This window comes from Alternaria viburni (genome assembly GCF_023758015.1).
Source record: "Alternaria viburni strain BMP 2772 chromosome Unknown scaffold_30, whole genome shotgun sequence".
Lineage (NCBI taxonomy): Eukaryota > Fungi > Ascomycota > Dothideomycetes > Pleosporales > Pleosporaceae > Alternaria > Alternaria viburni.
The window spans coordinates 303357-324881 of NW_026055799.1; the positions used below are offsets into that span (position 1 = coordinate 303357).

At 51.6% G+C, this 21525-nt stretch overlaps 9 protein-coding genes and 1 non-coding gene across 10 annotated transcripts; 4 read left to right on the forward strand and 6 right to left on the reverse strand.

Annotated features, from left to right (window-relative positions):
* Window positions 1-417: 417 nt before the first annotated feature.
* Window positions 418-509, reverse strand: J4E79_010404. The gene has a single exon. It is a non-coding gene; the product is annotated as a tRNA-Glu (tRNA).
* Window positions 510-2515: 2006 nt separating this feature from the next.
* J4E79_010405 (uncharacterized protein) lies at window positions 2516-3406 on the reverse strand (the record flags this gene model as incomplete). Its single annotated transcript, XM_049359243.1, has 3 exons — window positions 2516-2665; window positions 2723-2964; window positions 3043-3406. 3 exons carry the CDS (start codon window positions 3404-3406, stop codon window positions 2516-2518), a joined length of 756 nt encoding a protein of 251 aa, XP_049206328.1.
* Window positions 3407-4691: 1285 nt separating this feature from the next.
* On the forward strand, window positions 4692-5004 carry J4E79_010406 (uncharacterized protein; the record flags this gene model as incomplete). Its single annotated transcript, XM_049359244.1, is given in 2 exon segments — window positions 4692-4970; window positions 4990-5004. 2 exon segments carry the CDS (start codon window positions 4692-4694, stop codon window positions 5002-5004), a joined length of 294 nt encoding a protein of 97 aa, XP_049206329.1.
* A 630-nt stretch (window positions 5005-5634) lies between these two features.
* J4E79_010407 (uncharacterized protein) lies at window positions 5635-7216 on the reverse strand (the record flags this gene model as incomplete). Its single annotated transcript, XM_049359245.1, has 2 exons — window positions 5635-5771; window positions 5821-7216. The coding sequence occupies 2 exons, from the start codon at window positions 7214-7216 to the stop codon at window positions 5635-5637; spliced, it is 1533 nt and encodes a 510-aa protein (XP_049206330.1).
* Window positions 7217-7894: 678 nt separating this feature from the next.
* On the reverse strand, window positions 7895-9382 carry J4E79_010408 (uncharacterized protein; the record flags this gene model as incomplete). The annotated part of the gene is made up of 1 exon (XM_049359246.1): window positions 7895-9382. The coding sequence occupies one exon, from the start codon at window positions 9380-9382 to the stop codon at window positions 7895-7897; it is 1488 nt and encodes a 495-aa protein (XP_049206331.1).
* A 1367-nt stretch (window positions 9383-10749) lies between these two features.
* Window positions 10750-11693, reverse strand: J4E79_010409 (uncharacterized protein; the record flags this gene model as incomplete). Its single annotated transcript, XM_049359247.1, has 5 exons — window positions 10750-10898; window positions 10949-11039; window positions 11089-11175; window positions 11230-11583; window positions 11640-11693. 5 exons carry the CDS (start codon window positions 11691-11693, stop codon window positions 10750-10752), a joined length of 735 nt encoding a protein of 244 aa, XP_049206332.1.
* A 1372-nt stretch (window positions 11694-13065) lies between these two features.
* J4E79_010410 (uncharacterized protein) lies at window positions 13066-15609 on the forward strand (the record flags this gene model as incomplete). Its single annotated transcript, XM_049359248.1, has 4 exons — window positions 13066-14213; window positions 14266-14429; window positions 14899-15428; window positions 15592-15609. 4 exons carry the CDS (start codon window positions 13066-13068, stop codon window positions 15607-15609), a joined length of 1860 nt encoding a protein of 619 aa, XP_049206333.1.
* A 299-nt stretch (window positions 15610-15908) lies between these two features.
* Window positions 15909-16678, forward strand: J4E79_010411 (uncharacterized protein; the record flags this gene model as incomplete). The annotated part of the gene is made up of 2 exons (XM_049359249.1): window positions 15909-16082; window positions 16139-16678. 2 exons carry the CDS (start codon window positions 15909-15911, stop codon window positions 16676-16678), a joined length of 714 nt encoding a protein of 237 aa, XP_049206334.1.
* Window positions 16679-17176: 498 nt separating this feature from the next.
* On the forward strand, window positions 17177-17992 carry J4E79_010412 (uncharacterized protein; the record flags this gene model as incomplete). Its single annotated transcript, XM_049359250.1, has 2 exons — window positions 17177-17386; window positions 17438-17992. 2 exons carry the CDS (start codon window positions 17177-17179, stop codon window positions 17990-17992), a joined length of 765 nt encoding a protein of 254 aa, XP_049206335.1.
* A 233-nt stretch (window positions 17993-18225) lies between these two features.
* J4E79_010413 (uncharacterized protein) lies at window positions 18226-19411 on the reverse strand (the record flags this gene model as incomplete). The annotated part of the gene is made up of 2 exons (XM_049359251.1): window positions 18226-19178; window positions 19261-19411. The coding sequence occupies 2 exons, from the start codon at window positions 19409-19411 to the stop codon at window positions 18226-18228; spliced, it is 1104 nt and encodes a 367-aa protein (XP_049206336.1).
* Between the last annotated feature and the right edge of the window lie 2114 nt (window positions 19412-21525).

The window sequence follows — 21525 nt, forward strand, 5'->3', positions numbered from 1 at the left end:
TGGGGGAGTTGCTGCAAGGTCAGACGCGCCCGCGTCGAAGCGCGCTTTCACGTGGCAGGCGATGGCATCACTACTTGGCCTCAGCGTCCGTCTTACAATGGATGTGAACATGCAAAAAAGAGCTGCAGGTTACTCACACATTATACGCAGTGTAGCATCTTAGATTTTGAGCTGCAGGCAAAAAGATGATGTTGGCAAAAAAGATGTGTTGGCAAAAAAGATGTGTTGGCAAAAAGAGAGTTTTTCTCCGATAACGTCAACGTACATCTCAAGCTGCGTAGACTCAAGCTTTACGACAAATGTGAACATACGACGAAAGCTGCAGGTTACTCACATTGATATAGCATCTGACCACCTTGAGTTTTGCGACGCCGGCAAAAAGAGCAGGACAAAAAGAATCGCAAAAAGATCGTTTTCTTCCGGTACCGGGAATCGAACCCGGCTCTCGTCGGAAGCTGACACGATTGACTCATGAAAGCGACGGATGCTAGCCGATACACCATACCGGACTTTGATGGAGTGTTGTCAAACATGATATAATATAATGTGATCGTGAGCCCACAGAGCAGTTTTGAGCCTCCAACTCGAATGCGGCTATGTGCCCACTCACAGACAGGTTCACCTTGGCATGCGCTAGGTGCACTAGCGAGCTAATGTCCTAGTGTCTTAGACGTAGGTCCACAAACACCGTCGCCAGCTAGCATACAACTATTTATTATGCTACAAGAGACAGTTAGATTAGATAGTTCTTTAGGTAGAGTTTCGTATATAGCACACAATACGTTTTAGTACTAATAGCGTTATTAGAGTATCTTAGATTTAAAAAAAATTAAGTCTTAAATAGGTAATAGCTCTCTACTAAGTGTCTTAAAATAAGTTATAATTAAAGTTTAATATATACTCTATCTAAGGTGTACGTAAAAGCGCGCTAAGCCTTTTTAGCTTAGCTGCTAATACTCTAGTAAGTAGCTTATCTTAAAAAAATTACTATATAAGTAATATAATTACTTTATTATTTTTTTTAAAATTTAGATAGAATAGTAATATAACTATAGCTTATTAGTTAAAGAACTATTAAAATAAGTTATAAAGTAGGTTATAAAGTAGAAATACTATATATTCTTATACATAAGTTAGTATATCTTCTTGCGTATTTACTACTACTTATACTACATTAAAATCTTTCTAAATAAACCTCTACTTTTAAAGCTATTACTATATAATAGACACCTTTAATAACGCTAATATCCTTGTCTTGCGCGATCTTGAGGACTCTTATCCCTAAGTCCTGCACCCCGGTATGGCACACAATACGAGCAACATGTTGCGCAGCCTTCTTTCGGCTGACTCTAACGATTGTCGGTTGAAGTGGCGTTCGCCGGAGGCTCGGTGCCTGCAGGTTTCGTCGGAGGGCTTAGCAAACTTCAGCGTTCCTCCCGCGATTAGAACCCAGCATCACCATCAGATGTCGCAATTATTCGTTGCGGGGTCGCGCACCGCAACGCATCCAACAGTCTGCAACGGATTATGGTGGCACCTGGTGCCACCCCACTTCAACGAAGAATAGCACGCGTTCTCAGGTACCATAGGTCGATAATCTGCCCACACTAGGGGTCGGAGTAACTCCTGTCGCATTGTGTGAGAAAATTTTCAACGATAGAAGTATGCATTGCCTTAGAAACTATGCATTTGCTAATGTTTGATAGTATGTATACTGCAAACGGCAAACTCCGACATCAATTCGAGCCACCCGTGTGGTGCATACCTGTGTTCCCGCGATGTATCGTGCCGCAACATGAAATCCAGCGTTTGACCGTCGTGGGGAGCCTTTGTGGTGAAGGTGGGGTAATGTAGATGCAGATGCCCCATAGAGGTTGTATAGCCTGATGGTGAGACGATATGGGATTCTAGCATGCCGCTTCGCCTCGCCTCTTCCTTCTGGAATGCTTGGAACAGCTCGGCCTTTTCTTGAGCGCCTCGACCTCGTATGCTCTCTTCGTCCGTTCTCTTTCTGTGGACGAAGACAGCGATGATGTCAAGATGAGCGACAAGAGCACCGAGGATCACGCCAATCTAGATTGCGCTACGCACATGGAATCTTGGTCGTTCGCGAAGAGCTTGGTATCATATGAAAGCTTCAAAGAGTTCCTAAAGTTTTGGGAACCTTTGCTGACGTCGATCGAAGATTTGAACGCTTCGTTTTCATCATGAATCTCGTCACAGATCACATGTATACAGTTACAAACACCAGCTATTCGAATGGATTTGCATAATTCATATCAGTTCAATGGCTAGACTCGTTTTGTGATGCGGTCGTTCCGCAAACTATAGTGTCGAAAACATAGATAGCGATAAACAGGTTGGATGGGATAGGGCCCAGAGAGTGATAACATCCGCGTTGCCCGTTTCTTCCTTTGCCTAGTACATCCCGATAACCCCTGCTCAACATCAACGACTGAGACAGTACTTTCGAGTAGTCTCATAACGTGCTACGAGGTATGCGATACCTGATTGCTTAGTTGATAGCAATAGAGTACGCCGTCGTAGTCATCTTCGCGTTGCTTCCAGTAAACACCTCCGTGCCCGCCTGCACGACCTGCAGATACAAACTACTCGTGAAACCATTGCTACCGTAGTTTGCCAACAAATACTGGAAGAACAGGTTCTGCATCGACACATTAGCTTCTCTATCATCTCCATAAAGTAAACTCATGCAACCTACCAAGTCGGCGCTGAAGTTCGTCGCCCGACCTCCACGAGCAACAAAACTGTATACCTTGACCGAACCGTTGAGACCGTATGCGAGGTCGAAGATCTGACCTCCAATAGTAACGGTAGCGATGGGTGTGAAGGGGTATCCGTTTGCGGACAAGGGTGATACGCCGCCGTAGACACCGAGCCAGACCATGACTTCGAAGAGGTTGGTTCCGCTGGCTGAAGAGCTGAGGAAGGTATCGTATGCCACTGCAGGTATCACATCAAGGTCAGCCTACAGTCCCCAGCAATGGTTAGAGTGCACGAGAAAGGGCGGAAGTAACATACCATTAACCCGCAAATCGGTTCCAGTATAACTCCACTTCCACGTCGTCGGCATACTTGTGTAAGTACCGATCTGCTTCTTGGTGAAGCCTGTTTCGACGTTCGTGTAGCTCTTGACTTGGTTGGGAGTGCCAGACCATGACCATGTTGTTGACCAGGCTAGGCCAGCTGTGCTACTATAGCTGTCGATTTGAGAGCATTGAGAGCCTGTTCCGGAAGAGAAGCCCCAGCCATTGGTGTAGAGGGTGTATGGGCCGGACGACTGTGATTGGTATTGGCCGCACTGAGCGGCGCGGGATATGAGGGTAGCGGGTGCGGCGAGCGCAGTTGAGGAGAGGAGGAGAAGAGCGGCACTGGAGAACAACATGCTGAGCGATGGATGTGAGTCGGAGCTGTGGTGAGTTGTTGATGGATGAGGTGGATATGAAGCAGGTGCGGGTGCTTTATGTACCTTTCTAGGTGCTCTGATTGTCCATCTCTTATGGCTTCGCCTCCACATCCTACAAGCGATCACTCCTCTTCGCAACAACTTGTCACATTTAGATGCTCCGCCCTTCCGTTTACCTGGCTTCTACTAGTCGTTCCGGCGTATGACCCACAAGCCGACATCGCAGACACACGTAGACCTTTCCATGAGCCAGCAACCAACCATACCCATCAACACTTCCTTCACTCTCGCTGAAGTCCGTAAGCCACTGAATAATCTTATGCCCACCGGATACCATCTTTCCATCGAAGAGGAAGTTCTGGAAGCCAGTGTAAGCCATAGTCATGCACGACATCAGCCGGTCCAATCGCCAGCGGCCAGGGTCCACTAATATAGCTCGCATGCTGCACGCGCGGGACGAACCACGATTCAAGGATCGAGACCGGACTTGAACAACCTGGTTTTGGGAACGGAAGTGCTACAGATGCGGACCGAAAGACCAATGGTTGGCATGCAGAGGAAGGTCGAGAAGCATGCTTGCATCGGTGGCGTGAACATTGTGCGTGACTTGAATTATTGAATTCCGGGTTGCCCTATCAGATGGTGTATTCGAAGGAGGGGATAGCAAGAGCATACTAGCGCTGCTGAGGAATGGGTGAGGGATCGTGCTCTAGCTTCCTCTTTGACATCGCAAGCGCTGTGGAGCTAAAGTGATGACCGCGCTCTACATCCACAGTGTGCAGAAGGACGTCTGAGCTACGGATGTGATCAGCCCTTCCAAGCCCTGTGATGCGCCGATAGTCGCCACTCCCTCCGAGCGTGTGAAGCAGCATCCCCTTTACCTCATGGCTTTGGCGGTACCGCGAAGAGATCTGCGCAGTGCGGAAAGGTCTCGTGAACAAGTCCAGTCCAGCTCGAAAAAGGTTAATGACACGCAAGTCTCGCCGAAGATACGAGGACACAAGCCTCGCGCATGCGCTCGAACCGAACACCATTATCTAGCTCTTTCGTACGCTGCGCCGCAGCATGTTTGCTCGCCGCACTAATCCAGGAAGGCCAAGCTCTCTCCCAAGGCTGCAACGTGGAGCTTGTTGATCCTCGGCGCGTCTGAAATTAGGATGAAACGTACCGTTGCAAACAAGTTGGAGGGAGTAAGCGCTGTATCCTTTCCTGAGCTTTACTATGTGCGCATTTGAGTGCTCCGTCATCTCCAACGTTGACTGGCATGTGCCAGGGCGACGATGCGAGCATTCTGAAGGAGACCAGCGTCGCATACGGAAAGCTGAATTACGACGAGGCACGCTTAAAAGATACCGTAGACAGAGGCCGCGAAAGCATAGAAGAGATTGCCCAGGCTATCGCCCACATCGTGAAGATCGAGAAGATAAGTTGCTCGGGCGAGCCTGGAAGAGATCCTCTGAGAGATTGGAGAGATCGCAGAAAGCAGCGACTTCCTACTTATAGACCAAACTACGGCAGAGCAGGTCCGCCCAAGCTAGGTAATGTAAGTTGCACACTTGCAGCGCCGCATCTCATGAGCTGGGTACTTCTCATGGCATCATCATAGATTGCCGAGCGTGCAATTGACTTGCGCACAGCCACGATCACGACTGAGCTACTCTCTGGTGTGGACATGCCTTCGAACGACAATGTGAATCCATCTCGTGGCACAGCGTATAAGTGCAGGGCAGCCTCGTGCGGCGCTCGCCGATGGAAACGAACCTGATGCAGCGCGACTGCATTGCTTTTGCGCGTAGAAAAACGCGACAAAATTGTGATATGTCGGCGTCGGCGTGTATATCGGGTCGTAAGTCCAGCCATTGAAGGAGACGAGCGGAGGACGCGTCAAAAGTCACGAGGTGTTCGCGTCGTGCCGCGGCTTCTCGAACGGCACGTGATCGGTTTCGCCGGCTAACCATCTAGAGGCTAGATCATGACGTAGCTCATCACCAAATCCAATCCACGGATCCATGGATGCTCTGCTATCCGAACAACACTCGCCCGCAACAATGCACGCAAGACCTGCACGACCCAGAAACCATACAGTCACAGGAGCGGAGATGTGATCGGTGTCTGCGCGTTATACATGCTCATTGTTGATAGTTCTCCATCCATGCGCCGCGCCCCCTGCTCGGTATGCGGCAACCCCAGGTCAGATACAACTCGCCTCAGTCCTCGAAATCCCAATACGCTTTATCCAGCTCCGCCTGTATGCCCTCGATCAACCTCATTTCGTGCGGCTGGACCCGGAACAAGCGCGGTCCACCTACACATGGGTTGGAGCATTCGCATGCAAGCGAGGCATCTAAAAGGGAGTCAGTACGTATTCCACATGCCTTTATAGGACTACTTACTGTTCGTTATGGCGATCTGAAGATCCTGTTCGAGAATGCGTATACCGGCAGTATGGTTATTGCGCTTGTCGTTCAGTAGCCGCGTCCAGTAATTCCGGGTAGAATCTTTGATGCAACCGCTCATTGTATACTTGATTCCTTTTGTATTCCTGAGAGCGACAAGACCATTCCAGGCGGTGATAAAAAATATGTCAATCCACTTCTTTTGGCATGGATGAAGCGGTTTCCAAGGGCAGTTGGCAAGCTCATGTTCAGGACCAATGAAGCGAAAATCGATGATATCGAGGTTTCCAAACCCAGCCATAGAAATGACATTAATTGGAACAACGCCCCTCTGAAGCGGTTGTCCAAGTTGAGGACAAATGCCCCCGAATGCCAAGAATTCTGTCGCAGTCATCTCAATCTGAAGCTTCTTCAGGAAGTTACCAGGAATTACTATCCGCCTGAGTTGGCGCCAGATCTTTTCAGGTGACGCGGCGGGCCCAATCCCGTCCCCACGCGTACGAATCGTTGTGAATCGCTTGACAGTATCACGGTTGGCGACTTGGGTGGCTTCATCCTTTACCTGGCGACTGACGCGCATGATCTCCATATTGGGACGCTGTATATTGGGATCTCGATTGCGCCCTACGCGCTCGGGATTATCGTACGATAGGCCATATCCAAGCACAAGCTTCTCCGCGCCACCAGGCTGTGTAACGACATCCGGAACAACGACTGGCCCGATGACGTGTAGGTAGATGGCTTCGCGCATCTCTAGAGGTAAGTCCAGTAGCCGGAAAGCTTGCCCTGTACCTTCCCACCACAAGCGCTGCTCCTCGTACTGCGATTCCGGGAGCCTCATCGCCCACATATCGTCTTCGGCAGTGCAGTACGTATCGCGGATCCATGCAGCTGCGTCGCGCTTGGTCTTCTTGATCCTGCCAAACTCGGTGATGATCATGTCTTCAGCCACACAATTCGCGGATGGTAAATCGATCGCAACGGTACGGGTGTAGCCGTCCGACCTCAGCGGCTCGGTGAAGGTATACCACTCACTATGGACGCTTGTATCGTGCCGAGCGATAGCACGTACTGCTTCGATATCTTCGGCATTGGCCTGAGATACTACTAGTAGCTCGTTCTGATGCTTGTGACAGTGACTGTGCTGTGATAAGAATGAGAAGTTGGTCCTGCGCTCTTCTTGTATGAACTCGTGGAGAGCGGCGATGAGGTCGGAAGGCTGCGGTTCAGGTGTAATGACTTCACTCCCGTGTTGCCTCTTCGGCCCAACGCCGTCATTCCGCGCAGATTCGTCGTCGCTATCGCGTTGTCTTTTCGGCATGAAATCGTCGGTTGCGTGGGTGAGATTCGACCCAAGGTGAAGTGTAGAGAGCGTAGATCTTATGTCCTCCATGGTATAGCTGGTTGCGACCGTAGCAATAAGTGAAATGACTGTTGCTTATTCCGGAGGTGAGCGGTTCCTAGGTATACGTACCAAAGTTTATCACCTGAGCAGGTGCGCAGCAGCACGTCTGGGCTGCGTCATCCGCGGCACTAGTCTCTATTCGTACTAGTGCGCAAACACTACCGTGAAAGCCCTGGAGTGAAGACACAAAGTAGTGCTGTTTGTATAGTGGAGTGAAAGGAAAAGCACGCGCATCATTCTTCTCGGTGATTCCCTACTTGTGATGTCTTCTGTAGATAGTGTCTTTCCCACTGATCTACTCCGCACATTATCAGCCAGGGTAAACAAAATATCGGCGCCGCCCCGACAGGAGAAGGAAAGACTTGAGGTGCCTTGCTGTATACATCAGTCTTGAATCCAAGGATCGACCATATTTACAGACAATGTAGATTCTGGGAGATGGATGTTTAGTGTTTTCCCTGTGTGGGGTGGCGCGGCGCAGGTGGAGCAGATCCATATCCGGATGGCATCGATGAGATGCAAGCACTGTGGACAAGAGAAAAGATGATTGAATATGTGAAATTTGATTTGACATCGCTATGCTGATGCTAGACTCATAAGTCGTAATAAGCGAAGCGCCTATACAAGGGCTTCTTGGTATATATACATGTTCTCGTCACCCCCAAACTATGCGTAAGACTGAGCAGAGCACGTGAAGGGACTTCGTACAGCACCGGAGTTGTACTGTGTGATGATATCCTCGACGGAGGCGTAGGTACCGGCACCAAGAACAACAAGCCCAATGACGAAGACAATGGAGTTGAGAATGCTCAGGCTGATGTTCTTGGCATTTGCGTTCCACTTGCCCTCTTTGACGAGCTGGAACCAGAAGAGTGCGGGCCAGTAGAATGTGAATCCGGAGATGAAGAGGGAGGAGATGAGACCGAGGAGGGCGTTGAAGAAGGGAATGGCCTCGGCGATGATCCAGCCGATGACTGTGACAACGGTGATGAGTCCGACCCAGACACCCCAGCCCTTGACGTCCTTGACGAAGCGGATGGGCGAGGTGGGGAAGATGCGGTCCATGATGTAGCGGCAGACGACGGTGCCGTTGATGGATCCGGAGATGAAGATGACGGGGAGCGCGATACCGAAGGCAATGCGGGACACGGTGTTTCCGGCAGAGAGAAGAGCAGGCGACTTGACCTCCTGGCCGACGAAAGCGTAGATGAGAGCACCAGTCATGGTGTAGATGAAGATCTCGATCAGACCGAGGGCCCAGATGGACTTGACGTAGTCCTTGGGTGTGTGCATCTCCGACATGAAGGAGAATTGGCAGACGGCGAAGGAGTAGGCGAAGATGATGTTGGTGGTCGCCAGGAAAGCTTCGTAGAACGAAGTTCCGGGTTGAGGCCACGCGGACCAGTTCACTGCGCTCAATCCGCCAGGAGCATCGTGCGCTTGGATACCAGTTGCGATGATGGTGAGCAAGATGGCGGCGATGATACTAATAAAGTCGATGTAGCCCAGGAAAGCGAAGTCGTGGAACGTGGGTGGCAGAGCAAGAACCAGCAAGATGATCATAGATACTACACCCCATACGAGCGCGCATGTGGTGTAGTTTCCGATGATGTTGATAAAGGCGATTGTTCCGGTAAGCGCGTGCGATCCAACCAGCAAGATGAGGAAGAGTGCGAACATGACACCAGTGAGTTCCTTTCCGAATTTACCCCAGATGATTTCGACGGCATCCGAGTAGTGGTTGACATGCGGGTAGCGCATCTTGACCTGACCGACAACGTAGGATGTGTAGATTGCGACAAGACCAAGACCAACGCACATGATGACACCGGGGACCATTCCGAGAGTAGCGAACGCGCTAGGGATACTGAGAGAACCAAGCGCAATAGCTTCGACAATCAGGCAAACTGTGAGTTGCTTCCAGCCGAGACGGTGGAACTTCTCCGATCCCTCCTGGACGGTGGCAGTCTTGTCGACGGGCATCATGAGCTCGGGGTCGCTCTTCTTGCCCTCAGACGAAAGGTCGTCCAGACGGTAGGTCGGCGGTGCAGCAGCGTAGTGCCGCGCGGGAACGCCAGTGTTGACGCCGTTGGAGGCGTATTGTGGCTCAGGGTTGCCCGTCGTGAGCCCGTGGGCGTGCGGTACTTCCTGCATCTTAGAAAATGCAAATATGAATTTTTCAAAAATGACGGTGGGGTGGAGTCGTGGTCAAGTCGGAAGCTGGAGGGCAGTCGCGACTTTTTGGTGTTTGGCGCCTGCTGACGAGCTAGTTTGCCCGGTACCCCAAAAGTAGCAGTAGAAGTGTAGGTCACAGGTCCAGTCGTCGGAATCGGGAAGACGGCGGCGCGTGATATCGACTGTCTGTGACGTACCGTGGGACCGGTGAGAAGGTAGTGTGAGTTAGCAGCGGCACGCAGGAATAACCGTTTTCAAGGCCAGCGGCTGATCTTGTTTCTTATATCAACACGTCTTATCTCTCCGCATGTTCTGCATGTGTAATAGAATGTTCCAAGCGGCCTTCCCCCGCGCGCTCCCAGCATGCTGGGCGACCGATGTTGACCGAAAGCTGGCTATCGAGGGCCTTAGCGAACTTCGGTCTATTGCTCGCATCGTACCAGAGCTTGGTGCGTGCAGCCAGAATCGTTGCCCTTTAGTGGCGTCGTTAATGACGCGGTCCACATGGTGCGTCGCAGTTGACGTAAAATTTTCTCTTTTTTACGTGTTTGAGTGGTGAGTTTGGGGACGTGCTTGATGTGACATCGCCTGGATCCGTGCTAGGTGACATCAGAGCGAACCATGCATGCGGTTCTGGACATAAGAGAGCTGCGGTGCTCACGCGACAACCTGTAAGCTGGGGATAAGCGTCTGCACTGGATGGTGACGACGACAGAGGCGTCGCGTAGGGCTGGTTTGGCTGCATGGGGGCGGCGACAAGCCTTTAGGGCCGCGCCATCCCGGGCCTCGGCGGGGCTTGATAGATTAACCGAACAGGTACCGGGGCGCAAAACTCTGACTAAGGCTGCTCCGATGCGTCCCGTCAACTACACCCAGCGCGGTAATGCACGACGCGCCCCTCGGTGATTTGGTCTGGCCGCACTGCAGCTTGGCTGCTCGAAGGGTCATAGCAGGCGCGGCGTGACCGTGGCTTATCTTTGATCCAGGGTTTTGTGGAGTGCATTGCCGAACTTTGCGCCGCCCAATGATATGGGGGGTGAATGTGATTGCTTGGACATGGCTACCGTCTACCCCAGGATCCCAAAAACCTCAGGGGGCACCGGGCACCGTGGGATGTTGCGCCATCATGGCGCGCTTGCCGAACAGCCGTGGTACTCCAGATTAGGAGCGAAGGGAGAATCCGTCGATCAAAGGGCGCAAACGATACTCGGGCAAGTTTCTACAGTAAACACATCGGGTATTGGCTATTCGTGGACCCTCCGGCTCTTGGACAACGGACGGAACGGCATGCCACAGCCGTTGTCGGAAGCTACCTGAGGCCGCGGCCTTTGTACACTACTACTCAACTACGCCGCCGTCTTGAGAAACTCATCCACTACATGCGGGTCCTTCTCGACTTCTTGGGCACCTCTGCTTCGCCTGCTCTCCCAAGTTTCACCCACGTGGGCGTCTTCCGCCGTCGACCCAGGTGTGAAGGTAAACACGCGATGCTCACCTGTAATAGAGTTAGCTGATACTGCAGACTAAATATAGAGATGTACCGACAATTCTTCCACGCTGTGCCAACCATGGGGTCTTCGACTTCCCAGTCCTCGGTGAGGAAGTGTGCAAATGCGCCATGAGTGACGACCAGGACCTGTCCCATTAGCAAACCGCTGTTAAGAGGAAACTAACGGCAGCTTTACCTGCGCTTCGGGCCTTTGGTACAGCCAGTTCCTGAGATCAGAAGCGCGCTTCGAGATGGCGCGCTTCTCGTACGCCCAATAGTCTTCCTGCGAGGCGTTAGTAAGCATGCATGCTGATGTCAAACCGGGAGATCGACTAACCTTGGAGTTCCAGCCCGCTGTCACCGCTGATGCATCAACTTTGCTGATGTCAAAGTCAAGTTCACCTTCTGCAAACAGCTTCGGTAGAAATGCGTGCACTTCATCTGCAGTATCTGCAATTCCGACATCACAGCCAATATTGCTGACCTCTTGCAAGGCTGGCAACAGCACGAACGGCACCTCTTTCCGTGCGAGCACAGGGCCAAAACTCAGCGAGGCGGTCTGGATCGTTCGTCGTAGCGGCGACGCAAATACTATGTCTATTTCCTCATGATGTTGGAATGCCGAGCTAAGCGCGCGACATTGTTCTTTGCCTTTTTCTGTCAGCACAGCGTCGCGAATGCTGTAATTGCGCTGCGGCCAGTTAGTCTTACTGGATCCGAGGTTCTTCTTTATGATATGGAACATACGGTCGCGTTGTGTTCTCCTTGCGCATGGCGCACGATATGGATCTTGGGAGACATCGTGGTGTTGGTTGAGAGTTGCTGAATCTGCATTCTACGCTCGATGGTGGGGCTTGCCGAAGGAGCCACTAAAGTGCTATCGTGCAGTGGCGAATCTGAGATTGATGCGTGAAAACTTGGTCTCACTGAAGCTCCTCAGATGCTTTCTGTGTTCAGTTCCAGAAGTGATATTGAATTCGGGTCTTGTCTTCTGCTGCGCAATAGCTCTGCGTTGTGTTCGTACTTGAATCCAAAGATACTTCGAGTCTGACACGGAAGGTTAGCCGAGACAGCCAGCGCTAACCATTCCTGGAAATGCATCTCGCAAGCAGCTTCTACATTGGAAGAACAGGTGTAGGACCGTGAATCCTTCGTCGGTAGTGAATATCCAGAACTGAAACCGAGTAAGGTCTCCAGGCTAAACAGTTGACATCTTCGACACGTTGCCGATGATGCAACTGGCTAGTCCAGCTCTGCGGTCAGCCCCTGGCTTACTCCATGTCTCTTGCCATTACCAGCTCTTTCTTTCTTATCGTGTTATCGCAGCGCATGCGTGTTATCGAAAGTGACTTTTCGGGAGTCATCATGAATGCCTGTTGATGAGTGAATGGTGCCCATACATGTAAGAGACTGGTTGGAGAGCGTGGAGCACGATCAAATAAAACTGCCGCAGCAAATGGGTCGAACATGTAGAGAACAAATCCGTTCGTGTTGAACTGCTGCCATTGGTATGCGCGATGTGCGCCGCTACTACTGACAAGCACGCGCGTGATGGATGGTGTTGAGTGTTGGAAGTGAGCTGTATTATTCGGAAGGAGCGATGACACTCGAGCTTTAGTTAGCGACTTTCCACGACCGATGTGCCACCATGCCTCTACGCCATCGCGACGTACTCTTTAAGCTGGTCTATACCACTAAATTGCATTCTCGAGGCGATGCAATTGATGCGACATTCAAGTACAACGCGTAAACCTTGTTCGCGACGGTCGTCCTTGCACCTGCTGCGACACTGAATACTCGCGACGTTGCGACGCGAACGCCCGTCTCCAAGCAAGCTTCGCGCATCCCGCATCGACTGCGATCATTGCCAAAGCCCAACCGGGGCTCCAGAATGTCACTTGTCAAAGCAGCGCAACTTTGGACAGAATAGGTCTCATTCGCACGCGCCCGCTTTTGTGTTGATACGTCATGTTCGGAACGCGTTGTACCTGGGCATCGTGAGTTCCTTCCCGATCGCGCGAGCCAATGCACGTTTTCGGGCAAGCTGGGGCATCGGATCCGCAAAAGACCCCGCAGCGCTAGCGCAAGCAGTCTCATCTACCATCCAGGAAGCCTCACCATTATCCTGGACATCATTGAGAGCTTTACGACTTTTGATCACTATTCGTTCAATATGACAAGCAGTGAGCCAACAGTACTTATCATAGGCGCTGGTACCTTTGGCGCGTCTACTGCCTATCATTTGGGCAAACAATACAAAGATCCATCGCGGATTACTATCGTCGACCGTTGGGATAGCAATACATCCCTAAAACAAAAGCAAGCGGCAGCCATCGACACTAATCGCATTATTCGTACCGACTACGAATCTCATCTTTACTGCAATCTTGCCAATGAAGCCATTCATTTTTGGTTCTGGAGCATAGCAGTACAGGGGCATTTCCACAAAACCGGTTGGGTCGTGTTAGACAAAAAGAACGGTACTTTTGGCGATGCGATTAGAAAAACATTCGTTGAGAGAGGAGGCGACTACACGCGCGATCTAGAACCGCAAGAGCTGGACAAGTACGCTGTGACGAAAGGCATCAAGGCTGCAGAATATGGAAAGGGCTACTTCAACCGCGAAGCCGGCTGGTGCGACGCGGAAAAAGCAACACAAAGCTTCACGAAGGTTGCATTGGAGCTAGGAGTCAAGAGGGTGACTGGAGACGTGCAAGAGTTATTGCTGAGCGCCGACCGACGCAGCCTAGCAGGTGTAAAGCTAAGAGATGGTCAAATTCTGAAAGCCGACAAGATCGTGTTGGCAGCAGGAGCATGGACCAGCTCTTTGATGTCGCCGATCGAGGATGCTTTGAAGATCCAGGAACCAGACCGCATCGAGCGCCAGATCACCGCTGTAGGACGGGTCTCTGCATACTATACACTGAACGAACAAGACACTCAGAGCATGATCGACGAAACAGTACCTGTAATCGTCATTGGCGGAGAGGTCGACATCATCCCACCCTCGCAACCGAACCGAACGCTGAAGATCAACGACATTAAGACAGAAATCATCAACACGGTTACGACCCCGTCCGGTCATAAAATCACTATGCCATCTCGAAGAAACCAGAACGATGTCCCTGAGAGACTCAAGCGTGAAAGCGCAAAAATCATGCACGGTGCTATGCCAGATTGGACACGAAGCAAGCAACCAGACAGATGGCGAATTTGCTACGACGCCGTCACGCCAACCGAAGACTGGCTAATGTGTCGACATCCTCACAAAAGTCTCGCCAACTTGTACCTCGCCGTTGGCGGTAGCTTCCACTCGTACAAGTAAGTGGCCTTAGACTCCATGTCGCGGTTGTAATACTAATCGTCTTCTCAGATTCCTCCCCGTCGCCGGCGCATACATGTGCAACGTACTAAGCGGCAAGGGCAACGGTGAGGAGAAAGATACGGCCTGGAAGTGGAAGACCGCCGAAGAACTGTCATGTCGCAAGGGTAAGGAGTTTGGTGAAAGCCCCAGGGATTGCGATAAGAAAGAGTTGAGTGAATATGAGGAGGGAGCAGCATCGAAGTTATGATCGTTAAGAAGCAACCACAATCAAGTTTTCTCGGGATCACATGTCGCAATCGACTGAGGCTTCGTTAACTCCACGCTAAATGATCTTGTTCATTCGCCATCATTAACGACAGCGAGTGAGTCCTTGATCTCTTCGTCTCTTCGTCTCTCCCATTGATACCAGGGTCGTGTTATTCTGTTATCACTCGCGGTGGTCGTGAGTGGCTCGCCATATTTGCCATGTCTCGACCGCCCGCTTGCTTCACTCGGGCTCCATTTGCCTTCGAAGGACAAGCAACTGCTGGTGGAATGTGGATATAATGAAGCTTGGGTCGCTTTCATGCGGATCGCAGCCTTTCTTATTGACATGAGTGAAAGAGGGTTGAATGTCGCCTTAGTGGCGCGATCTGGTATAGAACTCTCAAGGCGCATATATACGCAGCTACACTAGCATAGAAGTGTTCACACTGTCACTCAACAGCTGCGCAGTCACCCAACTCGCGGACACACCAGACTACACAATTCTTTCTCTATCGTGTCACTCCATCCTCCAACGTATAGTTGAAGACATGTCTTCCATGGAGCATTCTCCCGCCAACAACGACAACAGTGCTAAAGAGAACACCATCACCAAGCCCAGTGAAGGCACGTATAGAAGTTTACTCAACACCGACAACGACGTCACCGTAGACGAAGAGCTCGCCGAGGATCAAGAAATGGAAGACAGCTACGTGTTTGTAGAAGCCGATTACCATTCCTACAGCGATGCCGCATCTTCTGTCGCCGAAGGCTCGAGTTCAAGCTGTGAGCTCCCAGAGCGTGAAGAGGATGAAGATGCAAAGTCCAAGAGTGACGCTGGAAAGATGGAAGAGCAGAATGGCGGTGTCAGGAGGGGATTTGTCAAGAAAGCGACGAAGGAAAAGCCTTCTGGTGGCGAAGGGAGTGATGGTAAGGATGACGGAGAAGATCTGCCAGAATTCGTGAAGGTAAGTCAAAATTCGATAACCACACATCAGGTTGCTGATGAGAACAGACTGTGTTATCACTATTCCTACGTTCGATCTCCGGGATTGATTTTGTAGGGTTGAGCAGAGAATCGTGGCGGAAAAAGCCCGGAATGCGAGACGAATAGCAGATAACCGAGTTCAGAAGGAGCTGGGGGCATGAGAGGGGCGTAGTCTAGCATGTTTGTTTCTTGCTGGCTCCCTACAGTGGCGAGCACGGACGTAGGCACAACGTAACGTCGTGGTCTGGAAAGGTAGTTCACGGAAGAGAAAGCTCAATTATAGATTGTATATCGCATCATCTTGGCATTGAATCGCGCCCCATGCACTGACCTACTTCCTGTCATGTACTCAAGCGATGGTCGGCCTAGAGAGAAAACACTGAGCTCTCTACTCCTGTAGTAACTCAACCCCGCTAATACATACGAAGTTTACAGACCGCTCATCAAAGGGGTGCCCACCATGCCGCGCGTAGGGAAACCTCGCATGGACGACGATAACAGCCAAGCAGACTTCACCCAGCTCGTCGACGGAAAGAAAGTCGTCGCCCTACCCAATGATACTCTACCGAGTCTGCCGAGGCATCCTGATGGCAGCTACGTGTTCGTTCGTGACGAGACTGCTAAAACCATCGAGGTAAGCATACAAGCGCCCTTCAAAGCTCAATCATGCATGCTAACGCTTCTGCGCAGGACAAAAGCGCACAAGACATCATCGCCTACTACGCCAAGATCCTCGCCATCGAAACGAAATCCAGACCCCATCCTAGCTTAACATCGAATGCAATCATCGACGGGCTCGACACCCTCCGCATCTGCTCCGAGATCTTCTCCGACAATCCTACTAAGCCCGCTTTTGTCGCGGAATACTTGCACATGCTAGCGCCGCAACACCAGCTCAGTCTCTCCATCGTTCTTTCCATCATACTCGACACAGACGACTGGATGAATCTCGAGCGTGAGGTTGTCAGGGATGAGGAGTTCGAGATCTCAGTGGTGATTTGGGCGCTGAAAATTGGGCCTGAGGGGCTAATGCTGGGGAGGGTGGAGGGGAAAAGTGAGATGCAGATCTTGTTGGCGGCGGAGGAGGCGTGGATTGTGGTGAATGAGGGTAAAGTAGAGTATGAAGAGAAGAAGATGGAGTTGAGGCGCATTGCTGCGGAGGTGACGATGTGGGGGAGGGGCGCCGCTGGGATGTTTGCTAAGAAGGGTCGAACTGAAGATGATGACTGAAGGGTTGATGGGACTACCAGACTAGGGTAAACATGTGCGTCCCGGCACTGGTCATGTTCGATATTTAGTCTTGATGTTTGCCTCAGTCGAGGGACCGTGTAGGAACAAGTTTTACCTTTGCTTGGAAGTCAGCTTGCGTACAAACAGTTGCTATAGCTTGTAGCCAACAAGGATATCCCCAAGCATATATTCTTCGAGTACGCTTGATGGCCTTCTTCCGCTGTGGCCTAAATGGTCGTACAAACGAGTGCCTGATCGGCTCATCTGCACATTGCGAGAGAGTGCGATGCAGACATTCACCGCACCCTTCTCCTTCTGGAAGAAAGCCTCCAGTCCACGGACCTCTTCCAGACCCACTTGTCGAATGGCATTCCCTAGCTGTACTCTCCTCCTCTTGTGCTATATAAAACGTCAGACCCACAGCTCCGCGCCCTGATCCAACCACACCACAACTTCTTTATAAAGTACAAGACCAACTAATCCACAATCGCGACGAATATGCCTGCTTCCAAGATCCCAGAGACTTTCGATAACGTCAGCAACAAGGGCGCTGCGAGTATCACCGACGAAGTTGAAGAGATGGACGACTTCGTCCTCGTATCCCCTGGCGACTACCCAGAGGCACCCGCACCATCCTCTACTGCTGCGAAAGATGTCTGGACCGAGATTATTAAGATCACCCGAACCGAAGATGGTCTCTTCGACAAGGTCAGCACTACTCTCCTTGGCCGTTGAAGCCTTCCAACTGACATAACACAGGGCGAAAAACACGTCACCGCCGTCGAGACCTGCCGCTACCACCTCCGCCCCGCCGAATGCCTTAAGACATGTAGTAGCACATTCAAATGCGATGCTTGCCTATCACTGATCGCCGGTCTCGAGACCCTTGCCAACTGCGCCTGGGAATGGTCCAACGAGAGCAAGCCGTTCCAAGACAACATCAGCAATATCATGCACTGTCTGCACTGCCTCCCCTTTCACTTCCAAGAAGGTCTCTACAGTGTCATTGAAGCTGTAATGGACCACGAAGAGAACTGGCCGACGGCGGACCGAGAGAACTGCGAGCTGTGGGGGTTCAAGATCTCTGCTGCTTTATGGTTGCTTCGCCTGGGTGTTCATGGTTTGGCTTGGGCGCTCGAGGAGGGTAAGGAGTGGCGTCTTGTGCTGGCCGAGACGGAGCGGTCGTGGTATGAGGGGCTTGTCGTTGCTGATGAGTATGAGGAGGCTGTTGAAGAAACGAAGCGTTTTACCAAGGCTTTCCGCAAGTGGGGTGCGAGCGTTGATGCTGAGCGGCGCGCTCAGTCTTCGGCTTAGTTCGATGTGTCTCGGTAGATCTAGCGCGTAAACAACGATCGGTTCTTTGTTCACAACATAGTGGACGCCGCGACTACTAGCTTTCGGGTAGATTACAATGCCACGCAATTAGAATAACTTTCCATCAGACTTCAAGACGATGCACAATGTCATTGGATGGACTGTGTGATGTGATAAAATGTTGGATGTTTGATAATAGTGTGTTTTGATCCACGACGCACCTGTGATACCATTTACTCCTTCACCTTGATGACAACCTTTCCAAAGTGACCTCCGCTGAAAAGATACTTGATCGCTTGATCTGCCTCTTCGAACTTCCAAACACGGTCGACCACTGGCTTGATCTTCTTCTCGTCGTAGAACTTGAGCATTCTCTCCAGCTCAGTCCTAGGGCCGTTCACAATGCCCTTGAGTGTGACATTTCTCTTCAAACACAACAAGTTCGTGTTCGTCCTGTCGCCAGCCTCATCTTGCTTGCCAGATAGGTAGCCAATGCAAGAGATCAATCCGCCGAAGCGTACACACTCGAACGACTTGCGGAGCGTCTGCGCGCCACCGACTTCGATGATGATGTCAGCGCCCTCGTCGGAGGTAGCAGAAAGGACCGCGTTTTCCCAGTCGGGGGTGTTGCGGTAGTTGATGGTGGTCTTCGCACCAAGCTTAGATGCGCGCTGGAGCTTCTCGTCGGAGGAAGATGTGACGATGGCATCTGCGCCTGCTGCGGATGCGATCTGGGCTGCTGAGATGCTTACACCGCCAGTACCCTGGCACAAGACCTTTTCGCCCGGTCCAATGATCTCGCCATTTGGTCGCATACAATTCAAGCTCATCCAGGCGGTTACAGCTGCGATTGGCAAGCAAGCCGCTTCGTCATCGGATAGATAATCTGGTATCTTGACAACGCCATACGTGGGGAAGACACGGTATTGCGTCAACACTCCAGGCGCAGGTCCGCCTAAGCCACCCGCGATGTCTGAGGCCTTGATTTGTCCGCTGAGATGCTTCGGCGCAAATGTACTGATGACCCGGTCGCCTTCTTTGAGCTGGAAAGCTGGGTTCTTGTAGGGGTCTGAAGTGTTGTTGGAGACTGGGCCAACCGCAACAACTACACCGCACATGTCGCTACATGGGACAATAGCGGGGGGATGCTCTACGGACTTGTGGTGGTTGTAGAGGCCCATGGCGACTGTCCACGTATTTAGCGTTGTTCAAATGGCCGTCCAGACCCTGCCACAAAAGTAGGTGTGACCACATCCCACTGTACGTACCTTCGGTATCCCTGTAGTTCAGACTCACGGAATGGACTTCAACCAACACCTCGTCTTCGCCAGGGGCCGGGCAATCCGCCTCGCCCATCCTGAGCTTATCGAGCCCGTCCTGGCCCGTGAGCCATTGCTTGATCTTTTGTGGAGGCGTCATCTCGAGATCTCGAACTGAAAGTTGAAACAGAGTCGAAAGCTTTTGGGTTGCCAAATCTAAGGTTTACAGTTGACGTAGATGTCGTGTTCTTAATGTCCTTGGTTTTGCGCTGGGAAAACAGTCCAGAAATTTCGCTCAGCCAGTCTCGGCGGTCTTGGGAGAAGGGTGGGGTGGGCATCCCGGGCAGTATCGTCTACTTAAGGCCTGGATTTGCTATGTAAGCTGCAAGAAATGCAGATGGTGGATCTCGAGCAGCGGGCAGAAAACCGCCGAAAGGTGTGGGGATGGGCATTATTTCTATGTGTCGTTGCGATGACGATAGGGTGCTCACGGCTGGTCATTGAGGTGTTCGTGAGGAGCGTCACCGCATTGGCCGTCTTCGCCCGATGAACCGAGGTAGGCAGGGTGTTGTCGGAAAGCGCGAGCCGATGCCAGCCTACAACACCAAGACATTTCTTACGAGACTCAGGAGCGCATGGAAGAAGCCACCGACAACTTCAATATTCAATTCTTGCACATCGCGCACGGTGCTGTCTGCTAGGGTGAAACCTGGATCTTGCCAGATGATGCAGCATCCCTGATGACGCGCTACGATCGATCGACCCCGGAAAGCGGGAAGTCTCAGGGGTACCGTCTGGAACAAGGCCATGACGATGCTGGTGACCACTAGATCGGACGATAACATGCGATCGGGAAAAATGACATGCGATCGTTCCGGAACGTCTTATTTTATTATTGTATTGAAACTGCGCACGGCTCGTGGGGTTCAGGTACGATATTGAAGCTGCCACGCGACTTAGCGCGTGTGGGATGAGAAGAGAGCATGACGACATGTGATACTGTGATATAAACGCGACGCGACCCTCTGGAAAGAAGCCAGCATCTCATCCACTGCAACACATCGCATCAACATCCTCAACCTCTTCGACATCTTCGCCCCTTCATCAACATGAGGCCCCAACTACTCTACTCTGCGAGCCAGGAGGCCGTTCCTCCGCCACTCCAGAACTTCTTGAGCCCTGAGTTTGCGCCTGCTCTCACTGTGATGGAGCAGTTCGAAGCGGACCTTTTGCGCATGGACGAAGAGCATCTTCAGCATCGCGAGCGAGCTACACCCGAAGTTCCATCCCCATTCCCTGACGATGGACTACCAAGCGACTCCACTCTGTTCGGCAGAGTGAGGACATTGTACCGGCGGTTCTCCAGCTTCTCCCAACGCAGCAGCAGCCGTGCGAGCGACGCCAGTCTCTGAAAACAAAACATGATATCGTCATGCAGGTACAAGCGTTCGCATAGTCGCACGCACTAGTCGCTGTCCTGTCCCCATCGACCCGGGCCGCCCTTCAAAGCCATGCGCTATGGCCACCACAATCTCATTCCCGGATCGAACAAGCATCGACAGGCAGCATCAACTATACGAAATCGCATCATGAATGCGCTCAGCCCGGCAAGCCTCAACTCAAAGGCAGATGCATAGATTGCACACCGAGCTACCGCCAACCCGCGACCCGTGTCATGACATGGACCATTGAACCCGCCAGCCGCCGCCGCTAGTCGGCTGTCCCGCGGTGTCGATATCGATCGCGGGTCGGGAACCCGAGGCCCGCGTGGAAGAGCGGTTGGTTGAGAGGAAGGTCAATGACGTTGACACAGTCGATCTGTCTCGTCACGATTGACACACCTGCTTCAGTGCAGGCAATCTCCTTATTGGCTATCAAGGAGTTATAGTCGAGCGTCGGGCTGATCCTGATACATCCCGCTCTGCTCTTGCGCCTAGCATGGGCCTGGCTAATCGCCACGCCATTTGGAGAGCTCAACATGGCCCGAAGTGGAGATTGAGGATTTTGAGGTAGCTGTTGATTTCTAATAGTGTTCGCAAATTCTAGGATGCATAGGTTGTTGACTGGATGTGTTCAGTGTTATAATGTCTAATTACCATTTCAATTCCAACCCAGTCGGCATCTTCTGATACCTCTTGGTACGCCGTCGCAATCACTTTACCGTTCACTATGAATTCCGCGACGCAAAGTATATAACCGTTCTGGTTGAATGGTATAATCTACTGCTCGAGCAAGTGTATTGCGCCTTCCAGCCCATGAAGCCGTGATGATCGC